Source organism: Orcinus orca, chromosome 13 (assembly GCF_937001465.1).
Source record: "Orcinus orca chromosome 13, mOrcOrc1.1, whole genome shotgun sequence".
Lineage (NCBI taxonomy): Eukaryota > Metazoa > Chordata > Mammalia > Artiodactyla > Delphinidae > Orcinus > Orcinus orca.
In genome coordinates, this window is record NC_064571.1 from 57,160,218 (window position 1) to 57,181,654 (window position 21,437).

At 56.4% G+C, this 21,437-nt stretch overlaps 3 protein-coding genes across 7 annotated transcripts in view; 2 read left to right on the top strand and 1 right to left on the bottom strand.

Moving 5' to 3' along the window:
- The first annotated feature begins 269 nt into the window (after positions 1–269).
- Positions 270–13,274, top strand: HAAO (3-hydroxyanthranilate 3,4-dioxygenase). 3 transcript variants are annotated; one of them, XM_049696001.1, is made up of 10 exons: positions 270–547; positions 1,471–1,549; positions 6,296–6,379; positions 6,675–6,781; positions 9,359–9,448; positions 9,792–9,835; positions 10,121–10,266; positions 12,096–12,164; positions 12,353–12,435; positions 12,534–13,274. In XM_049696001.1, the coding sequence occupies exons 1-10, from the start codon at positions 468–470 to the stop codon at positions 12,610–12,612; spliced, it is 861 nt and encodes a 286-aa protein (XP_049551958.1). In that variant the 5' UTR covers positions 270–467; the 3' UTR covers positions 12,613–13,274. The 3 variants fall into 3 exon arrangements, 1 of the variants encoding a protein (XP_049551958.1); XR_007470872.1 differs by having other exon boundaries at positions 272–547; positions 12,096–12,435; positions 12,534–12,793; positions 12,912–13,274; XR_007470873.1 differs by having other exon boundaries at positions 272–547; positions 12,096–12,435; positions 12,534–12,647; positions 12,912–13,274.
- A 146-nt stretch (positions 13,275–13,420) lies between these two features.
- The window catches only part of MTA3 (metastasis associated 1 family member 3), a 168,212-nt gene continuing 160,195 nt past the window's right edge, over positions 13,421–21,437 (bottom strand). For all 3 annotated transcript variants that reach the window (XM_049695989.1, XM_049695988.1, XM_049695990.1), the window contains exons 17-18: positions 15,223–15,363; positions 13,421–15,040 (exon numbers count right to left, since the gene is read on the bottom strand). In XM_049695989.1, coding sequence (XP_049551946.1) covers positions 14,853–15,040; positions 15,223–15,363 — 329 coding nt within the window. In that variant the 3' untranslated portion in view covers positions 13,421–14,852. The remainder of the gene's footprint in view (positions 15,041–15,222; positions 15,364–21,437) is intronic.
- Positions 15,352–19,161, top strand: OXER1 (oxoeicosanoid receptor 1). Its single transcript, XM_049695998.1, is given in 2 exon segments — positions 15,352–15,643; positions 15,646–19,161. Coding segments are annotated over 2 exon segments (1,077 nt in total). The 5' UTR covers positions 15,352–15,534; the 3' UTR covers positions 16,614–19,161.

Below are 21,437 nucleotides of genomic sequence, written 5' to 3' on the forward strand. Positions count from 1 at the left end.
GCTATGCAACCCCGAGATGGCTGTGTAGACATTCCCAGTTTTCAGATGAGGAAACTGAGGCCCCAACCCAGTGCCAGCACCCGTGTATTCAGGCGCTCTGGTTTACAAACCCGCCTTCTCCCCCTTATAGGATTTCTTTGGGGTTTCTCTGGGGCCCAGGCGGAAAGTCTGGGGACAAGGGACCAGGAAGTTTCTCGATCCTGTGACTTACGCCCGGATCGGGCGCCCTACTCCGGCGCGGGTGGGCGGGGCGCCCAGACTGTGCTGCGAGGCTGGGCCAGGCGGCGCGGAGCGCGCGGGGGCTCCAGACCAAAGTCCGAGAGGGGCCACAGCGCGTCACGGGCGGTTGCCCCGCCCTTTGACCCTCGGGATGCTGATTAACCAGGCGGCCAATAGGCGGTCGGGCAGAGGCGCGCACCTCCGACGGCGCGGAACACACGGCTCTGGAGCGCGGCTCCTGGGGGACCATGGAGAGCCCCGTGAGAGTGAAGGCTTGGGTGCAGGAGAACCGCGCCTCCTTCCTGCCCCCGGTCTGCAACCAGCTCCTGTGAGTCCCACGCACGCCCCCACCCTCCTGCCCTCTGTCCTCACCCCCTTCTCCTCCATCTGCACCCCTCAACCTCCAGCTCGGAGTTCGTCAACCCAGAAGATTGCAGAAAGGGGGATGCCATTCTCGTGATGTTCAGGGAAGGGTGAGGACGGGCTGTTCCGGGTTTCACCACCTTCGTCTGTTCCTCTTTCTGGTGACTGCGTGCTGCCTTGACGTCTGAGGATGGCTGGGTGACGGAGACTAAAGAGATGCCGATGCCAGACGGCAGCCCTGTCCCCCAGGGCTGAGAAACAGCGCTCCAACCCCCACTGAAATTGGGGGATGGGGAGGATACCCCAGAATCAATTGTAGAACGGAGGCCTGGGGACAGCCCAGTCGTACACGCACACTCCGTTCAGGAAGGGGCAGGCAGAGGGCGAAGTCAGAGGGTCAGCTCCTGCGGGGGGATCTCCACTTGGTGCTCTTCCCAGGCCCCGCTTTGCAGCTGGGCGCTCACAGACCCCCACCAGGCCCTCCCTGGCCACCTCTGCCCCAGCACCCAACAGGGCTGACTGTCTTCCTCCGGCAGACCTCTGAGGCCCTCCCCTGTGGACCCTTCACCTCCTTCCCCCTCATTCACCTGGGTGGCCCTGCCTCGTGTGCGCCCCAGCTCCGGGTTCACAGTCCTGAGTTTGCTGGGTCCGCTGAACATCTCCAGCAGGGCGGCTCCTCAAACCACACAGCTCCAATCACTAACACCTTGACAAGCCCGAGACTGCCAAGTGTTTTCACATCCTCTCATTTAATTCTCCAGTAGCCCCATGAGGTGGGATTTTTTTTTCATATCTTTATTGGAGCATAATCGCTTTACAAGGTTGTGTTAGTTTCTGGTTGTACAACCACGAGCTGGTTCAGGACCTCTCCCCTCTCATCCACTGCAGGCACCAGAAGCAGCTCAAAATCATGTTCGTCGGGGGTCCCAACACCAGGAAGGACTACCACATCGAGGAGGGTGAGGAGGTAGGCCGCAGACTGCCCCCCTCCCCCCCAACCCCGCACCGACCCAGCCCGGGGGGAGGGGACACTTCCCCTGCCAGGGTCAGAGCCTGTGGATGAGAGAGGCGGGTGGTCAGATGACTGATGGGTGAAGGGGGCACAACTGAAACCACAGGGTAAAACTGCTGCCCCGAAGTTGTGGGCATCCAGTGACACCCTTGACAACTCCCGGGAAAGAGTCAAGCCTCTGCGGGTGTGAGAGGTTCCAGCTGTTAGGCATCAGCCCCCAGGCACAGAGGCCGTCCATGCTCCGGGGGAGGATGCCCTGGCCCCTCACCCCCAAACCTGAGTAATGCAAGATTGGCCTCCAGAGTGAGACCCCCTCCTTATCTAGAGGGCTGGGAGGCCCGCTCCTTATCTAGAGGGCACAAGCCACATCAGTTGCTAGGAGCGATTTGATGGAGGGGTGGGCAGGTGGGAGGGGGAATTTGTACTAAATACCCTTCTGTACCTTGAATTTTGAACTGTATTTCTGTGCTATCAACCCCAAAGTAAACAAACAAAAGTAAACTCAAAAAAAAAAGATGGGCCCCCTTGAGAGACACAGATGGGTTCCCAGCTATCAGAATCTCTGGTGGCAAAGGTTCAGTATGGGGGGCCTGATGCTGGGGTTCAAGGTCCGGGGTTCAGCTTGGTCACCAGCCTCCACCCCCCACCACTGGTGTCTCAGCCGCAGCCGGGGACTGGAGGGAACATGGGAGAATCACTCGCTTAACAAGCATTTGCCGAGCACCTAAGGCGTGGGTGAGGGCAGAGCGGGGAGGACCCCGGGCCAGCCAACCCCTCGCCTCTTCCCGTCCTAGGCCCCGCCCCTCTCCCGCCACCCACTTCTCACAACACACCTCACTGGAGGCCATTTTCCTCTGGAAAAAGTCAGCAGGAAAATCGAAACTACAGAGAGAAGATGGGATTGGATTGGGAGTGGCCCCAGTGGGGGAGATGAGGCCAGTCACAGGGTCTTTCCTGCCTGCCTCAGTCAGCCTCAGGACCCCCATCTTGTCTTCCAGAGGCTTCCACCCTGTGAGCCCAGGTCTCAGTGCCCACCTCTCCCGTCTCCCTCCCTCCTTCCTCCCCTTCTTGCCCCCTACCACCTCTGTCCCAGCCCCACCTCAAGGTCTCCCCAAGTGGATGGTATCCACTTAGGGGCCCAAACCAAACCCTGGCTCAGCTGGGTCGCTGGCGGGTGAGGAGGGCTGGCTTGAGCAGGTGTCCCCACTCTGGAGGGACCCTCAGGTGGTTGGGAGGAATTTGGGAATTCCCATCAATCTGTGATGGCTTGGTCCTACCTGCGGCGGGGGAGAGTGCCAGCCACAGGCCCTGGCAGCCACAGGGCTGAGGGTCAACGTCCTGTCTGTCCCTGCCTGTCCTTGAATCTGAGGAGAGTCCAGGGGCCAGGCTCCTCCCTGGTGAGGGAAGGGAGTCACTGAGCCAAATTCTCCTCCTGGCTGAACTGAGGCCTCTGCAGCAGCCTTTCAGGTGCCCGGGCTCTACCCACCACACACACTCCAGTTACCTGACTCCTTCCCTTGGGGCACACAGGTGCGAGGGAGCCTGGGCTGGGAGTCAGCTGGACCTGGAGTCTGCCTCTTACCAACCATGTGATTTGGCAGGGCCCATCACATCACCTCTCTGAGACCGTTTCCTCGCAGCTCACGGGGGACACCGGCCCCTGGCTGGTGGAAGGTTGCAGTGTGGGTAGGGTATGTGCACAGAGCCTGGCACAGGGTTTAGGTGCTTAATACACATGGGTTCTCTGCACCCTCAGCCCCTCTCTGCCCTCGCCTGCCTGTAAGGCCTTTCCAGGCTGCGGAGGCCAGATTCGATTCAACAGCCAGTACAGTTCATCTTCTAGTTAGCCACAGGCCCCAAACATCATTTACTTCCAAACAGAGCATCATTCCTTTTGGATTGCCCGTGGCTGTTTGGGATTTTCTGCTGTTCAGGATCTGCACCTCTGCTCCAGGCTAGGCCTGTCCCTCATCACAGGACAGGCCTCTAAAATTCCACTTTCTAAGATTTCTTTCTAAGTTGTTGAATGGCCACTAACACCTTGTAGCCTGCCCAGAAAGGGCTTGACTTTGGCCCAGACCATCACTCCAGCCCTGCCGCCCACTCCAGCTTTCCCTGATATTTGTGGGGCCTAAGGGGTATGGCCCCCTCCCTAGAATTCTCTAGGTCTTTCCTCCTCTCCCCATAACCATGGAAGGACACCTCCCGCATCTACAGACACATAGGGGCTTCCTCCCAGCTGAGGAGGGTTTGGGGGGAGTTTGCAGAATTGCTCCCTAGAAGAGCCTGATAAGTTTTTTCTTATTTGTTTTAAATAACTTGCATGAATTATTTTTAATAATAAAAGTAAATATTGTTTATTGTAGAAAACGTGCAGAATATAGGAAAGACAAACGTAAATGTATACCTCATTCATAATCCCACCACTCAGGGATGCCATGGTGAACACCGCCTGGATTATGCATGTATGGCTACATAATTAGAAACCTGCTGGGTGTAGCTCTGAATCTTGCTTTCATATGATAACTTTAGTATTTTCCCGTTTTATTAACAGTTATTCAGAGACATCGTTTTTAATGGCTGCATAATGTTCTCTACTTTGTCTCTATCATAAAATAGTGCCATTTCTCCTACTGCTATTATTAGCATTATTTTTGCTATCCCTTCCATCACTAATATTAATAGCTAGTAATAGCTAATATTAATAACTAAGTGCTGGGTACCTTTGTGTACAGCATCCTGGGCACACTTCACAGCAACATTCTGAGTAGATACTGTCATTTTATAAATGAGGAAACGAGGCACAGAAAGGCTAACTGAATTGGCCAAAAGTACACGGTGACCTGGCCGAGCTGAGGGCCAGGTGACACTGGATGCTATGCCTTTAATTACCATGTGCTGTGATAAAACAGCCATGTACGTCGGCCATGAGGCACGTGCATTTCTTAAGATTTTTTTTTTTTATGTGGACCATTTTTTTTAAAGTCTTTATTGAATTTGTTACAATATTGCTTCTGTTTTTATGTTTTGGTTTTTTGGCCGCAAGCCATGTGGGATCTTAGCTCCCCGACCAGGGATCGAACCCCCGCACTCCCTGCATTGGAAGGCAAAGTCTTAACCACTGGACCGCCAGGGAAGTTCCGAGCCAGCTGCATTTCTGATTCACTGCAGCCACTTTCCTAGAGATGGAATGACTAGTACAAGCTGTAAGGTGGCCAACTGTCCTGGTTTTCCCTGGACTTTGACGGTTTCAGCGTGGAAGGTCCTGCATCCCAAGAAACCCTCACAGGGGTGTGAGCTGTGAAGGCTCTTCCTGCCCTTTGCCACATTGCCCTTCAGAGGGGTTGTGTCAGCTTGTCCTCATGTCAGACTGTAAAGCCACATTTCTCTAGTTTCCCTGAGCTCATTTGATTTCTTTTAGTAGACTCTGGGACAAGAACCTCTATCTCCTCTAACTCCTTACACGATAGTAATAATTATTACTAATAACACCCCTTCCACTATTGGCTGGGGCTCTTAACACCCGTGCAATGTGTGACTGGTAAAGAGAAAATGTGTCTTCCTCCTCCTCCTCCCAGTGCCATGGGTAATCTCAGTAAACACGTTAATTAGGGACTTAGGATGGAATAAGAAAATGTGGTAGGAGCCCTGCGGCACCCGCTCCCCGCCCCAGGGAGACAGCAGGGGGCGAGTGCTTCCATCCCCAGAGCCCCCAACTCATCCCAGCTTCCAGCATCAAGTCCACCATTTACATGGCCATTTATGTGTCCAGTCGACCCCCAGAGGGATTTGGACCAGCATAGCCCCATTCCAGGGCATCACTGTGGCCAGAGGAGCTAGCACTGGCTCCAGAGCTACACTCAGACTCAGGTCCAAACTGCTGCTCCAGGACTAACTGTGTGACCTTAGGCAAGTTGCTTCACTCTCTGAGCCTCAGTTTCCCTTTTTTCTTTTCTGCAGAATGGGGCTCATAATATTTTTGGAGGTTGTCACAAAGATTTCTGATAATGTACAGGCATACCTAAGAGATATTGCAGGTTCGGTTCCAGACCACTGAAAGAGAGCAAATATTGCAATAAAGTGAGTCACATGAATTTTTTGGTTTCCCACTACATGTAAAAGTTATGTTTACACTATACTGTAGTCTATTAAGTGTGCAATAGCATTATGTCTAAAAACAGTATACATACCTTAACTTAGAAATAATACTGTTGGGAAAATGGCACCAATAGATTTGCTCAATGCAGGGTTGCCACAAACCTTCAATTAAAAAAAGAAACGCAGTATCTGGGAAGCGCAATAAAGCGCAGCACAATAAAACACAGCCTGTCCGTATAGGAAAGTGCTCGCCCAGCCCCTAGGATGCAGTGAATGGGTAGTTCTCCTTACCTGGCTGATGGGTCCCTGAATTGTCCGCTAAGCATCTCAGCCAGCCTCCTGCCCTCAAGCCAGACACCAACTGTTACGTCCTGGGTACTTTGGTCATCACTTTAATGTCAAGGTATGATCCTCATGTGTCCCCAGCCCTTTTATCTGTGGCCTGTGTCAGGGGAGGCTGGGGCCTCATGCGAGAGTGACCAAGGTGCTCATGAACCCTGAGGCCTTCAGGAAGTTCCTCAGGTTTCCTGGTCAGAACTCAGGCCAAAGACCTGGAAGAGGGACTGGGGAGGGTCCAAGCCTGTCTGCTGTCCTTTGCCACAGGTGTTTTACCAGCTGGAAGGCGACATGCTTCTCCAAGTCCTGGAGCAAGGGAGACGCCGGGATGTGGTCATTCGGCAGGGAGAGGTAAGGCTGGGCCCCAGGACAGGACCCCAGCATGTCCACTCTCCTGGCTTTTGTGGTGGTCTTGTGCTCCCAGCCTCTTCCTGCCCTCCTACCTGCCCAGCCTGCCTCGGCCCCGTCCTCAGGCACTTCCTCCTCAAGGCTGTCCATCTCAGCACAGCCTGACATCTCCTCTAGTTCCCGGGTGGAGGCTTGGAAGAGAGGGGGCTGGGCTGGACTGTGGTCAGCTGGGGAGGCCTGGGACGCTGCAGCACTGAGGCCTCCGTGGGGGGCTGGCACCTTGTCCCCACCCCTGCAGATCTTCCTCCTGCCCGCTGGGGTCCCCCACTCTCCACAGAGGTTTGCCAACACAGTGGGGCTGGTGATTGAGCGGAGGCGGCTGAAAACGGAGCTAGATGCACTCAGGTAAATGGGCCTGGTCTGGGGGTCTGGCGCAGAGATGTGGGGGAAGCAGCGGAATCCTAGATAGACCCAAGAAAGCCACTCAGCCGCCGAGAGGGTTGGTGGCAATGGAGATCCTGCATTTGCTGGCTGATGGGGAGGGATTGGGGTAGGTGGTAGGGTGGGTCTGATGATGCTGGGGAGGCGGGGTGTTCTCTGTGACCGCCTGGGAGCCCATCAGCCTGACACCTTCTGGCTGGGCCCAGAACATGTGGGATCTTAGTTCCCCGACCAGGGATTGAACCCACGCCCCCTGCAGTGGAAGCGTGGAGTCTTAACCACTGGACTGCCAGGGAAGACCCAGAACCTGTGCTTTCTGCACTGAGGTCTGCTGGGGAAGGGCAGGGGGATGGATGCCAAAGTCAAACCCACCTGGCCCAGGGCAGCCCGGAACAGTGCCTCCCACCCCAGAGCTGAGTCTCTGCCAGTGCGCCCCTCTTCTTGTTTCTCTACCCCAGCTCATTCCACACCCAGCCCTGACATTTGAATAACACTTACTGTGTGCTGGGCACCGCTTTATGTGTATTTATTCCTTTAACCCTCACAATGATCCTATCCGGTGGGTACCGATCCTATCCGGTGGGTACCGTTATGTACTTCACAGATGAAGAAACTGGGCCCGGGGAAGTTGAGTTTGCTAGGAAGTGGCCGAGCTGGCATTATAGAGAAATATGAAGTTAGGGCCGGGATAGCCTAGATGGGAGTGTGAGTAAACACCAAGGAGGGGACGAATATGGGTGCAGAGATGGGTGCTCTGTTTCTATAGCAGATTTCTAGAACAGAGTTCCCATCGTGTTCCATTCAGTCACCCGATTATTATCCTCTGAAAGGAGGACTCAGCCTGTGGTTCAGGGGGACCCAGATTTTTCCAAAAGCTAAGCTATTTTTTATATTTTTTAACTAAGAAAATTAAAATTTCCCAGCAAGTTACTGAAATCAGAAAACTTTGTTATAATGGACATTTTAAAAATGTCCACATCTTGTGTTATAATGGACATTTTAAAAATTCTTCCCTTTTTTTCTAATTACCAAAGTCATACATGATCAATCTTGAAATCTGGAAAAGTACAAGAAAGCAAAATGAACAAAATTAAAATGACTTGTCAGGTAAAAGGTAAATTTGATAGCATGTGAATGATATCTCAATAAAACAAAATAAAGAGAAAACAAGCAGAAAAAAGTCATCCCGTCAATCAAAGCTAACAAAGCACTTAGACGTCCATCTCATCTTTTTTCTGTGCATATCTACACCTTACAACATTGCAGTCTTATTGCAAGCATGGGTTTGAGTTTTGGGTTTTTTTTTACATAAAAAAACTCATGAGTATCTCTCATGCTATTAAATGCTTTGCAAAAAACGCCATGTTAATGACTGCATACTAATCTACTGCAGAATAGTCTGTTGTAGAAATAGCTGCCTGGCCTTAAATTCGAAAATAAATTGTTGACATGGGGCTTTATATGGGGAGTCTTCAGTGATGGAGAGGACGGCGTCTTCAGTAACACTTTTACAGCAAATTCAATAACAGATTTCATCTGGCTGCTTTTGACCTTTAATAAAAGCCAGGGGCTCAACATTAAAATGCCACTCTGAAGGCAGTTCCTGGAGGGCATCGAGGTCCAGTTATGAGGCTTTCCAGTGGCCAGCTCCATCCCAGGATAGAACTTAGGGTGTCAGGCAGGGTGGATGCACTGTGTGTCTACAAACCATCGCCCATAAGCAGGACCACTTCTCTTTTTCAGGAGGAGCCGAAGAGCAGAGCTGGCCCGGCACTGGGAGCTAAGCTTGGGGATTAGGCATTCAGTCAGTAGATGTGCTGCATACACAGGGCCCTGAGGCCCAGCCCTGGTCTGCCCCGCGCTCCTCAGGCCAGTGGAGCCGCACGCCAGGCCGGGCTGCGGGCCTGGGTGGGCCTCAGGGAGTCTACTAGAGGCTATGTGTACAGGCGTATGGACCTTCCTCCAGAGAAGAGGCCCAGCGCTTTGCTCCAGTTCTCAGAGCCATCCATGACCCCAGAAGAAGGACCCCCTCATCTGGGGGACGTCTTCAGCACGTTGGTTCCTTAAGGTTCCGTGTGCTCTGACCTAGAGTGCCAGCACACTAGGGCCCGGATCAGGCTCAGCCTCAGCTTCCCCTTTTGGAAAAGCATTTGTCACTAATGCTGTGTTTCTAAGACTGTCTCCAGTCTGCCCTGCTTCTGCCACTTAGAGGCTGTGTAATCCCTGCCAAGTTACCCAGCTTCTCCCTGAACCTCGGAGTTCTATCTACTTTGTAAATGGTCAAGTTTGGGGAACCAGTAAGAGCTATGGGAACGGGGTCGGTAATAGCCCACCCACGTTGGGGCCACACGGGGGCTCCTGGGAGAGCCGAGTGTGGGTGAGCGTACATCGGCCACTAGGTTGCGCTAACAGGATGAAGCAGGCCGTCAGCTCTGTAGGGCCAGCCTGGGCCCGGCCAATCACAAGCAGAGCCAGGCCCGAGGGAGGCTGCCCTGAGGACGTCCAGGTGGGGAGCTGGGTGCCCACTTTTTGTTCTGGCAGGTACTACGTAGGCGACACCACTGACGTCCTGTTTGAGAAGTGGTTCTACTGCGAGGATCTCGGCACACAGTTGGCCCCCATCATCCAGGAGTGAGCCCCCCAGCCCAGCCCCTGCCCCTCGCTCTCCTGAGGCCCCATGCTCTGGCTGGGGAGAGCAGACCCAGCCCAGCAGTGCTCCTCGGCAGTACCTGCCAGCCTGGAGCTATCAAGTCCAGGATTTAGGGAGAAAGTCTGCCCCTCCCCAGGGTGGAAAGCCCCCTGGGGAGGGGAGGGAAAGGATGGTGGATATACAACAAATTGTGTGAGGGCACCATGAGTGTGTGTGGGCTCCTGCACCCCGGAGTGTATGAGTGTGTGTGTGTGTGTGTGTGTGTGTGTGTGTGCGCGCGCGCGCGTCTCACTAGCCACTACTCTTCCCCCTTTGTGCCTGCAGGTTCCTTAGCTCTGAGCAGCACAGAACAGGAAAACCCAACCCCGGTAAGGCGACTAGGAACCATCTTTCTCCCCTTCCCCCTCCCTCCTTTTCCGGAGGAGGGCGGGTCTTGGCTCTGGGTAAGCAGGGAGTCTCCCTTTGAGTGCTCTGCCCTGTACCCCAGGCACAAGAGGATGGCACCAAATAGTACCCCCCATGGCTGCTTGGTCCTTGAGCTGGAGCCAGAGCCCATTCCAGCCATTGGGAGCTGGGACCCCTGGGAACTGGGCCCTCTGGGGCGGGGCCGGTGGGGCCAGAGGACGCTGACCACAGCTGTGCTGTGGGTGCAGACCAGCTGCTCAAGGAACCGCCATTCCCCCTGAGCACACGGTCCGTCATGGAGCCCATGTCGCTGGAGGCCTGGTTGGCTGGCCACCGCAAGGAGCTGCACGCTGGCATACCCCTCAGCCTGTTTGGAGACACCTATGAGACCCAGGTAACACAGCCCTGGGCCACCCAGGGCATCTGCCCAGCAGCCCCAGGAGATGGGAACTAATTACACATGGACACACACACACACACACACACACACACACACACACTCACACACTCACATGCCAGTCTTGGAAGTTGTGGACACAAGCATAGGTCTTCTTGTTTCCTCCCTGACTCTGAGAATGATGGCTTTGCTGTGAGTGGAGGTTATGTGGTCCCCAGCAATCTTTCTTTGCCTTCGGAGTAGGGGGTTGCCGCATCCACTGAGAGATTCCTGGGGTCTGGGGTCATCTCCCTGCCAGGATTTCCTGGGCCTTTGGCCAATCATAGCCTTGGCAGCCAGAAGGGAAAGAGATATTTGGGGGTGAGGGTTGGGTGGAGAGTTGCACAGAGAGAGACCCAAACAAGGCTTGCCTCCTTCCATTCAACATTTATTGAGTGCCTATTATGTTTCAGGCTTTAGTAGGAAAATAAGATAGAGTCACTGTCTCAGAGAGTGTATGGTCTAGTAAATGGAGAAGTTAATCAACAATTGCCACGATCATGTGATACATTCTTTGGTAGAGAAGCTACAGGAAGCCATAGGAGGATAAAGGAAGAACCAAGCTGTGAGGGAAGTCAGGGACGACTTCCTGGAGGAGGTGATATATAGGCTGAGTTTTAAAGCTATTGTAGGAGTTTGCAAAAGGAAGAAAGGGAGATGGAGAGCCCATTCCAGGTGAAGGAGAAGCCTGAGCAAAGGCATGGAGGCTTGAAACAGGCTGACATTGCAAACAGCTGATGTTGGGGAACCAGGACAGGGGAGTGGGGGCAGCAGATACAATTGGTAGATGGCCAAAGTAGCAGGCAGTGCCCACATGCTAGCAGCTCTCCTGGGCTGGGCAACGTGCAAGGACGAATCCTGGGAGCAAGAGAGCTTCACCCAAGTGCTGAAGCGGGGAGCAGGGGGCTGACCAGGCTACAGTGGTGTTTCAGAAAGATCACTGTAGCCTGAGTGAGGACTGGATCAGGAGGGCAAGTGTGGCAACGAGGAGACCTGACAGGAGGCTCACGTTCACTTGTGCTTTACCGTTTGCCACTGGTACATCCCCTTGGAGTTTGAATTAGATACCCCCGTGGAGGGATGATCACTGGATGCAAACCTGCCCTAAAAGGCCCAGCCAGCTGAGCCCTGAGCTTACACAGGGATGTGAGAGCCGGCGCGCCCCACCACGCCCCTCCCACCCCATTCTTTCACACCCCTCCTTCTCCCTGCTTCAGTTCACTCCAGCCAACATCTACTGAGTCCCACCCACTCTGGGCTGCTGGGAGCGTGGCCTGCACAGCAGCTGTGGGTTCCGGCTGATGCAGGTCAGAGGTGCTCGGCCTCCCTCTCGCTCTCATTCATCCCCTCCCACCTCCCTCCTCCTCCTCCTTAGGCCAGACTCCTAACCTCTCACGAGGAAGGGAGGTGGGCATCCTCTGGGGAGTTCATGCGTGTGTGCTACGTGCATCTGCACTGTGCCATGTACACACACGTGCCTCGTGTGCCCCTGGTAGGCGTGCCTCCACATGGGTCAGCAGTAGCTGTGTCGTGCATCCGAGGGGCCAGAAATGTAGGTGGATGTGGAGGGCAGGCACGTGTGATCCCCAACAGCAGGTGGCCAGGGGGCCCTGTGGCCTGGGCAGCCTTCCTCTCCAAGGCCCGCTCTCTGCTCCGCACTTGGAAATGAGGCTGTGTTGCGGGCCCCATCCCCGCCCCGCGCAGGCCTGGTGTCTCGGGGCCAGGTTCAAGGCCATCTCCCACGTGGGGCAGGATGTGCCGGAAAGCTCCGTGTCACTTCCCCGCAGGTGATGGTCTGTGGACAAGGCAGCAGCGAAGGCCCGAGACAGGACGTTGACGTGTGGCTGTGGCAGTTGGCAAGTGGGCCCGGGGGTGGGGCGGGGGGGGCACAGCCTCCTGCCTGCCCGTGAGGACCAAGCTGCTCCTGGGGTGTCCACAGCCCGGACCGGCTCCCGGGCCTCCTTGCCAAGGCTGACTCAGGGACGCTCGGACAGGTGCCGCGGCCTGACAGCCTCCATTTGTTTCTCCTATTCCTCTTTCCTAGGAGGGCTCCTCAGTGGTGACGATGGAAGGACAGCGCCTGAGCCTGACCCCCGATGACAGCCTCCTGGTGCCAGCTGGGACCGCGTGAGTACCCGGGGAGGATTTACCCCCAACTGTGGGACTGCCCACCTTTCCCTGGGATCCCAGCCTTGTCTGAGCCCCGCCCACCTGCGTCGCCACAGGTACAGCTGGGAACGAGGGCAAGGCTCCACGGCCCTGTCTGTGACTCAGGACCCTGCCCGCAAGAAGCCCCTGGGGTGACCGATCCTCATGCTGCGGGCCCAGAGCTGCCACAGGTGCCCCCGAGCGCCACCCCTGCCAAGTAACCCTCCCAGCCCCACCGCTTCTACGTGCACTGCTGCCGAGTGACTCAGGGTCTCCTGGGCCGGGTCCTGGACATCACTGTCATCCATCCTCCTCCTGTCCTCTCCAGGATTGCCAGGTTCCTGGGGGCCGTAGCTCCCCTTCACCCCTAACAGCCTTCAGCCCACTGCCCTGCAGGTTTCTGCCGGGCGAACTGCTCCCTGAGGCCAGGGTCCTCTCCATCCCTCTGTCCACAGGCTCAGCACAGCACCTGCCTGCTGCCAAGAAGGTCCTTAGTAAAGGCTTCCTGACAGACGGGCATCTACGGGTCTGCACACACACAGCCTGTGATCTTTGCCAGACACCTGGTGCTCCCATGACTGTGTGCGTGTGCAGGGGGGAGGGAGATCTGGAGCGCTGGTGACCGTGGACCTTGTGGAGAGTCTGTGATCGGGTCCCCCTGCTTGTAGAGAAGCCCTCATGCTCTGTGTGTGGCGCCTCCATGCGAGCTCCTATGCCTGTCCTGCGGCACAGCTGATGTCCCTCTGCCTCTTTCTCTTTCTCACTTACTCTTTTTACATAACTTTAAAATATAGCATCTGTTGAGGTTTCTCTCCCCAGTAACTGAAGTGACTTGTGCTCATTGTAGAAAACGTAGAAATACTAAAAACACAAAATCCCCCCAGCTGGAGTTAACCACAGTTAATACACAGACATTGTGATGAGCCTTCAGAGGGGCGTAAAGCTGTTCAGGAGCTTGGCAGCAGGGGGGGGAGGGCTGTCTGGCCTCCTCCCCCTTCTCCCCCCTGCTATGTACAGGCCCCCGTGGGGTCCAGGAGTGCTGGGAGCCCGGGACGCAGCAGTGGGTAGAGACGAATCATGCAACCTGCAGAGGGAGATCTGGGCTCGGTTTCATGGGGCTTCAATGAGAAGTTGGTGAGGGGTCGCACGTGGGGGGAACTGAAGCTGGATCTGGATGAAACAGGTCCCTGGGTAGAGTCAGCGCTTCCTCCAGAAAACCTGGGTCTGAACCCTGCCTCCCCCGCCCCAGCCTGCCGGCTCATTGCTTTGATCCCCTCTACTGACAACGGCAAAGGAGACCCTGACTTTGCTGAAAGGACTTCCGGCCCTGAGGGATGTCGGGACCTTCACCCACCTACCGCTCTAGAGGATTTCCTCTCCTACAGGCAATGAAGAAACACCACCAGCCTCCCCCTAAGCTTCCACCAGTTCAGGGCAGTGAGGGCAGAGGCTGGGCGTGTGCTCGGGCTGCAGTGATGTGTTTCTCTGTACAGGAGCTGAGGACAGGACACACGAATGTCCCAGGGAGGCCCCCTGGGCAGGGTGCACGTGGCCACGAGAAGGGCCCCCTAGTGCCAAGCGTGGGCCTAATCCAAGACAGAAAATCACGAAAGTTAGATCTCCCATTTTTCTGAACACCGACTCTGTGCCAGGGAATTTGCTAGATGTTTTCACATATATGACCTCATTTAATCCTTACAACTCTCCAAGAAGGTGGCAGCACCCCATTTTACAGATGAGGCTCAGAGAGATTTGGAAAGCAGGCAGCTCTGTTTCCAGCCCAGGCTTGTCTGTATTCAAAGCTCAGTCTGGTGGTCCCACCACCCTGCACCCCGTGGTGATGGCCTATCTGCCCTCAGCCTTGGCCAGTGGGAGCCCAGGGCAGTGGAAAGCCCTGGAGGATCTGTGGGAGAGGGGCCAACGGCCACTGCGTCTGAAACCCAGAGACTCAGAGTTGGCAGCACGCAGCGCCCTGCTGACCACAGCCGTTTGGCATGGAGGCAAGGGGGCGGGGCGTGTCAGATCCTGGAACCTGGAAGCACAGCCTCTCTTGGTGCTGTCCCAGGTTACCAGGAGCCCCGGGCCCTCATCTCTGCCCGCAGGCCTGGTGCCATGGGCTCATGAGAACACCACGCAGAGGGGAGCAGGACTCGTACCTTATCTGAAGCCAGCCACAGCTCCCCACTCCCCTCTCCGCAGGGAGTACTGGGTGATGGCCGGCTAAGTGGGGTGGACAGTGGCAGGGAACCTTGAGGACTCTCAGGATTGTTCTGTTTGTGGGAGAAGCCCCCATGTCCCCAGACCATGGCAGTAGAAACTTGGCAGGGGAGCCCTCTGCCTGTGGGATGTACTTCATCACGGCTGTGGACTTGGGACCATCACAGACTTTGGAAGCATCAGGAATCTGGGAATAACGACAGCAGGCTGGCGGACGTACAGCAGGCTGTTCTCACCAGGCTGTGAGCACGATGGTCAGGGTGTTGACTGGACTCCCGCCTCCCTCTCCCAGGACGATGTCTTGTTGGCTCCACAGTCTCTGCTGCCAGAGCTGGTGGGGGCAGGGAGGCAGCCACCCAGTCTGCGTCTATGATGGGGTGGGAGGGGTCCAGGGTGGTCTGCATGAACCGGAGGGCTCTGAGTTGCCAGGACAAGCTCCTGCCTTCAGGCAGGCCAATGCCTGACCACTCAGGGCTGTGAACACTCTCCCCAACCTCACCCCAGCTGGGCCTTCCTCCCACTTCAGGGTTTCTCTGAGCCTCCACTCACCCTGATGAGCCCTGCATCCTCCTCTGCCAGGGGCAATGCAGATTCCAACGGAGGCCGAGCTTAGAGACCTCACACGCAGGCCACTCGGTATGCGGGGGAGGCGGGGAGGGAGGGAGGGCAGGCTGCAGGGTTCCACTTTGCCTGCAAATAGGAACACAGCATTTCTCAGTGGCTGCGAGGATGCTGAGGAAAACCCCAGGATACTGAGTCATCGCGGTGGCCGGCTGATAGCAAGCACTAATCCTTGAACACTCTCGTGCGGGGGTAGGATGACGGTAGAAACGTCTCTCAGACCCACGGCACAAGCAGCCCATGGAATTTCATAACCTGAGCTCTCCCTCTCCCCTTCCTTCCCTCTCTCCCTCCTCATTCCCTCCCTCCTCCTCGCCCTCTGCCTTCACCACTGCCTTGGGGTCACCTGGAGAGGCCCCGGCTCCTCCCTGATGGTGTCTGCCTTCCCAGCACCAGTCCTGAGCGTGGAATTTGTCCTGGGCCTGGTGGGGAACAGCCTGGCCTTCTTCCTCTGCTGCTTCCACGCGCGACCCTGGACATCCAACACTGTGTTCCTGGTCAGCCTGGTGGTGGCCGACTTTCTCCTGATCGTCAACCGGCCTCTTCGCGTGGACTACTACTTCCTCCACGAGACCTGGCGCTTCGGGGCCACTGCCTGCAAAGTCAACCTCTTCATGATCGCCACCAACCGCTCAGCGAGCACGGTCTCCATCGCGGCCGTCTCACTCGACCGCTACCTGAAGGTGGTGCGGCTTCAGCACGTGCTGAACAGGGCCTCCGTGTGGGCAGCCGCCCGGGGGGCCGGGTGACTCTGGGGGGGCATCCTGCTCCTCAACGGGCACCTGTTCCCGACCACTGATTCCAGCCACTCCTGCCTCAGTTACCAGCTGGGCACGAGCCCCTCGGCCTCACTCCCCTGGCACCAGGCCCTGTTCGTGCTGGAATTCTTCCTGCCGCTGGCGCTCATCCTCTTTGCCATCATGAACATCATGCTCACCACCTGGCGAGGCCCGGACGTGCGGGCGGGCCTGCGGAGGGCCGTGCGCGTGCTGGCCGCGGTCGTGGCCATCTACGCAGTCTGCATCTTGTGCAGTATCATCTTCGGCAAAGCTTCCATCGTGGCCTTCCGCCTGCACGCCTGCTGCACCCTGGACATCTGCTCGCAGCTCTTCCATGGCTCCCTGGCCTTCACCTACCTCAACAGTGCCCTGGACCCCATGCTCTACTGCTTTTCCAACCCCAACTTCCTCTGCCAGGGCCGGGCCCTGCTGGGCCTCACCCAGGGCTGGCAGGCCTCCGCCAGCGACGAGAGCACCTACCAGCCCTCTGCCTGGCGCCGTGTGCCCTCTGGGAAGGTGGTGGCCGCAGAGAGGCTGTAGGCAGAGGGGTCGCTGGAGATCTCAGAGGAGGGCTGACCAGGAAGGCCCTCTCAGGACGGGGGCCCTGCTGCGGTACCACAGGAGGGAAGACTGCCAGGCTCTGGGCTGGAGGGACAGGGTCACTCCCTGGACTCTTGCCAGCACAGGGTCCCTCAACCAACCGGACAAGGGACATCTGCAGGAGCCAGGTGGGTGGCAGGGAGAGAAAAGCGTCTTGGCTTGGAGTCGTGTGTCCCAGATGATGTCCCCAAAGCACAGAGCATGATGGCAGGTGGAGACAGGCAGGGGCTCCGGGACTCCAGCTCAGGCAGAGGGCCACACAGCTGCCCTGGCCCGGGCCGGAGCTGGAGGACTGTGAGAGCAGAAGTCTTGCTTTAGAAATTAGACAGCTGCATTTTCTGTCATCTCCAGTTTGTCTTTTTCAATACTAACAAACTTCCTTTTGAAAATGCAAGGCTGCCTCAGCTGTTCTAAGGAAAACCAGTAAGTTACCTTTGGGTCCATCTGGCTCTGGCATCAGGAGGGTTCAAAGCGAGTTCCCCAAGATGAAGGGACACTCTGGGGACAGAAGCAAGAACAGAAGCTTCCACATTGATCCTGGAGCCCTGGTGTGCCCTTAAAGTCAGAACGCTTCCCTGGGAGAGGTCCTCAGGCTCACGGGATGGGCTGCCCACCTGGATCCCTGGGAGGCCCCTGACTTACTCTCCTGCGGGACCACGTGAGGATCTTCAGCCTGGCAAGTTACCACCTCCATCCAGTTCAGGCTCCTGGCTCGGCTTGGACCCCCTCCCCTGGCTTTCCTCAGCCCCAAGTACCCTTCTCTGGCCCTGGAACCCGTGGAGGCTGCTACCTCACCAGGATAGGATGCTGGATGGGGGCAGGGGTCTCCAGGTCACCAGAGCAAGCTCACCACCCTCCCCCAGGCCCAAAGCCATCTTGCCCATCTCTCCCCCTTCTGTTCTGTTCAATACGCCTTTGTCAGTGTCTAAGACCACCTGGGCTAACACATCTGTTGACCTGGGGCCCCCAGGCACAAGGCGTGCACTGGGCATGAATCAGGGGTTTCTTTGGCGGAGAGAGCGGTTGGCCCTGTTGTCCACAGCCGAAGTCATTGGGGGTGCGTGGCCTTCAAGGCTTCCGAAGGGCTACACAGAAGCCACTAGAGCCCCAAATATGCACCTCCTGAACGCCATGTGTCCCCAGCCCTAGCCGCCTCAGGAGAATGAACATCTGCCCCCAGCAGACATACGTCCTCCCTGCTGCAGGGGACAGAAGGGCCTGGGACTGGTTCCCTACTCATCACCCCAGCCACAGGCCTCTAGGCCTCAGATACAGGGTCTGACGATGGGGGCCAAAGCCCCTCCCCCCAACTGTTTTAATCCTCTTAGTCCAACCCTCTGATATTGTGGACAGGGATGCCCTCCCTCTGTTAAAAGTCCTCAGGAGTGGTGGCCAAGGCCCAGGAGGGTCACCCACATCCCGGGAGCGAGGCAGATGGGTGCCGTGTGGATGCTGAGGTGGGAGACAGAACATGTCAGGCAGAGGGAGGTGGCCTGGGGGACAGGTTGGATGGGTATTAAAACCTGGTGTGTCTCCGGCCATCTTCCCTTTTCTGAAAACTCACCAGCCGCTGTCAGAAACCCACAGAAATACTGAGAACCCAAACCAAGTGATGGAAATGGGTGTGCCGCCCAGGCCCCTCCAAGGGGGCTCCCCGGGTGTCTCTGCCCCACATGGCCCCCTGCTCCAGTCCTCCACTCCGCTGCCGCCTTTTTCTCGCTGGTAGAGCCACTCCTAGGAACTCCCCGCCTCGCCACCCCCTGCTGCGACAGAGGGGAGCGGGCCAATCCTGCGCCAGCCGGACCTGAGATTGGTCATTTCTAAGTCAGACATTCTTATGAGAGGTCCAAGCGCTCCTGGAGGCGGGGCGCTGAGCACCCCCTTCAAGGGGCACTAACGTGTGTGCTGAATGAACACCAGGCACCTTCCCTCTGATACCATCTCTCCCCACGTTTGTACCTGCCTGGCTTCCGAGCAGCTCTAGGGGCAAATGGGGCTCCACGTGCCATTTCCTTGGTCCTCCCTTCCCTGGGCCCTTCCCCTCAACACCGCCACCCCCTGCCCTCTCAGGAGCCAGGCTCACTCTCCTGACCTGACGTCAGGGAAATGACCAGATGGTCCCCGTGTCCTATGTGCACTGCTGTCTCTCCCCCTCGAGAAGTCCCAGGTAGAGGCTGGTCACAGGCTTTGGGCCCACACTCCTAACCCTCCCCGGGATCCTTCTTGCCCCTCAGCTCTCCCCACTGACAAGGCACTCTCTAAAGGGGGTCTGGGTGTCCCCTCATGGGAGAGAAGCGGGGCTTCAGGCTGCCTCCACACTCTCCTTGCATGGAAGGACCCCCTGGTCCTAACCTTGGTCCCAACCCACTGTACCCCTCCCAGGACTTGTTCTCCATGTGTGAAATGGGAACAGTAACCCTGGCCCTTGCTCAACTCCAGGGGTTAGAGATGGAAATAACTGATATGCCAGAGCACTGAGTGAGGAAGGTAGTTACTACCGGGAGGGGGGAGGGGACAAGGGGTGAGAGAGGATGGGGGAGGGGAGGGGAGAGGGCAAACTGTTGAAGTGCAGCGTTTTCTACTGGTGGGAGGGTACTGGCTGTGGGGGTACAAGGTGAGTGGGAGGCGGTTCAAGGCTGAGCAGAGACCCTATTCCCTGCATTTGGCTTCTACATAGCATTTTGGTCCCTGGGACGGGCTGCACTATTCGGTGAACATGTTGGGCAGCACCTCTCTCCCCTTCCTAATGTGACCCACTGTCCCCTTGAGGGGTGAAAAAACGGCTTCCATGACTTTAACCCAGGGACTCGTGTGCAGGGGGTAGGCAGGCATGGCTGGGCTGACAGGCCTGAAGCCACCAATCATCCAGCATTTGCTGGGCACACACCACGGCCCAGACCCTAAGCCACAAAGTCAGACGATAGGTCTCTGACCTTGAGCCCCGTCAGGCCAAGCCTGGGAGAGACAGAACTGCAAACGGATCAAATGCAACCCAAGCCAGCGGGATTGCGAGGTAGTAACGCACCGATGACAGCACAAGAGCACAGGGGTTGGAGGGGGGGTGACAGGGGGCGATGCATGTGAGCCGAGTCTTAGAGTATGCGGAATGTAGCAAAGGGAACGGCATCCCTGGCATAGGGAAGGGCATGAACAAGGGCACAGAGCTGTGAGAAGACTCGGTGTGCAGGGAAGGGTGAGGAGATCACGGAGGCAAGGGAGGAGGAGGCCTAGGGACAGAGTTAGGAGACAGGCAGGAAAGACAGGCTGGGCCCTGCAATCTCAGGAGCCTGGGAGGGTCCTGCAGACAACCCCATAAGGCAGGAAAGGGAGTGTGTGTGAGGTTTTTAAGAAGCCGAGGATGATCTGTCTTGCATTGTGATCAATTACTCTGGGAACAGTGTGGACAGACTGGTGAGGGGTGTGGGAGATGACCTGAGTAGGACCTGAGTAGGAAACGGTCTGTATTCCAAGCAAGGGCAGTGGCAGTCTGCAAAGGTACAGACAGAGAGGCACAGCCCACGTCAAGGAGAGAGGCAACTTTGTGGATGATGAGTGGACACTGACGCATTAAAGAAACAGGTGGTAGAGCAAGTTCATAGGAAAAGATACAGAGTTAAGACAAGTTGGAGGGGCTTGGAGGACGTGCGGGTAAACACGTGCAGCACCACACTTAGGGCTGGAGACTGGATTTCAGAATCTCCCTCTTACTGATGAGAGCTGTCCTTATGGGGATGGATGGGGTCACCTGCGGGAGAATGAAGAGGACCAAGAACCATCCTTTAAAAAATCCCCACAAGTAAGGGACACACAAAAGAAGACCCAGTGAAGTGCCCAGAAGAAACCTTTAAGTAGGAAGAAAACCAGGAATGCAACAATAAAAAAGAGCATGGAAGTAAAAAAAAAAAAAAAAAAATTAAAAAGAGCCATCTTTTATGAGGGTGAAAGCCGAACATAAAACACCCAGACAGGGGCCTCCCTGGCGGCGCAGTGGTTGAGAGTCCGCCTGCCGATGCAGGGGACACGGGTTCGTGCCCCGGTCCGGGAAGATCCCACATGCCGCGGAGCGGCTGGGCCCGTGAGCCACGGCTGCTGAGCCTGCGCGCCCGGAGCCTGTGCTCCGCAACGGGAGAGGCCACAACAGTGAGAGGCCCGCGTACTGCAAAAAAAAAAAACAAACCACCTAGACAGACTGCAAAGTGCCCCATGCAAGAATAAAGCATTCTCAAAAGTCCTAATTGCATGCTGAAGAAAGCTGATGTGAGAACCAAAGTATGTGTCTGACACTGTCTGGTCAAGCATCCTGGACCGACACCCTGGATTAACACTGCATGGTCTGTGCTATTAAAAACAGCTTTTCGGGGCTTCCCTGGTGGCACAGTGGTTGAGAGTCCGCCTGCCAATGCAGGGGACATGGGTTCGTGCCCCGCTCCGGGAAGATCCCATATGCCGTGGAGCGGCTGAGCCCGTGAGCCACGGCCGCTGAGCCTGTGCGTCCAGAGCCTGTGCTCCGCAACGGGAGAGGCCACAGCAGTGAGAGGCCCGCGCACCGCAAAAAAAAACAAAAAAAAACAAAAACAGCTTTTCGGGGACTTCCCTGGTGGCGAAGTGGTTAAGAATCCGCCTGCCCATGCAGGGGACACGGGTTCGAGCCCTGGTCCGGGAAGATCCCACATGCCACGGAGCAACTAAGCCCGTGTGCCACAACGACTGAGTCTGCGCTCTAGAGCCTGCGAGCCACAACTACTGAGCCCACGTGCTGCAACT

Excerpts from the sequence above, each read along its gene's own strand:
- HAAO (XM_049696001.1), top strand. The coding sequence starts at position 468 with ATGGAGAGCCCCGTGAGAGTGAAGGCTTGGGTGCAGGAGAACCGCGCC. Across the intron at positions 9,449-9,791 it reads TTGGCCCCCATCATCCAGGA|GTTCCTTAGCTCTGAGCAGC; the intron begins GTGAGCCCCCCA and ends TTGTGCCTGCAG. Across the intron at positions 12,165-12,352 it reads ACGTGTGGCTGTGGCAGTTG|GAGGGCTCCTCAGTGGTGAC; the intron begins GCAAGTGGGCCC and ends CCTCTTTCCTAG.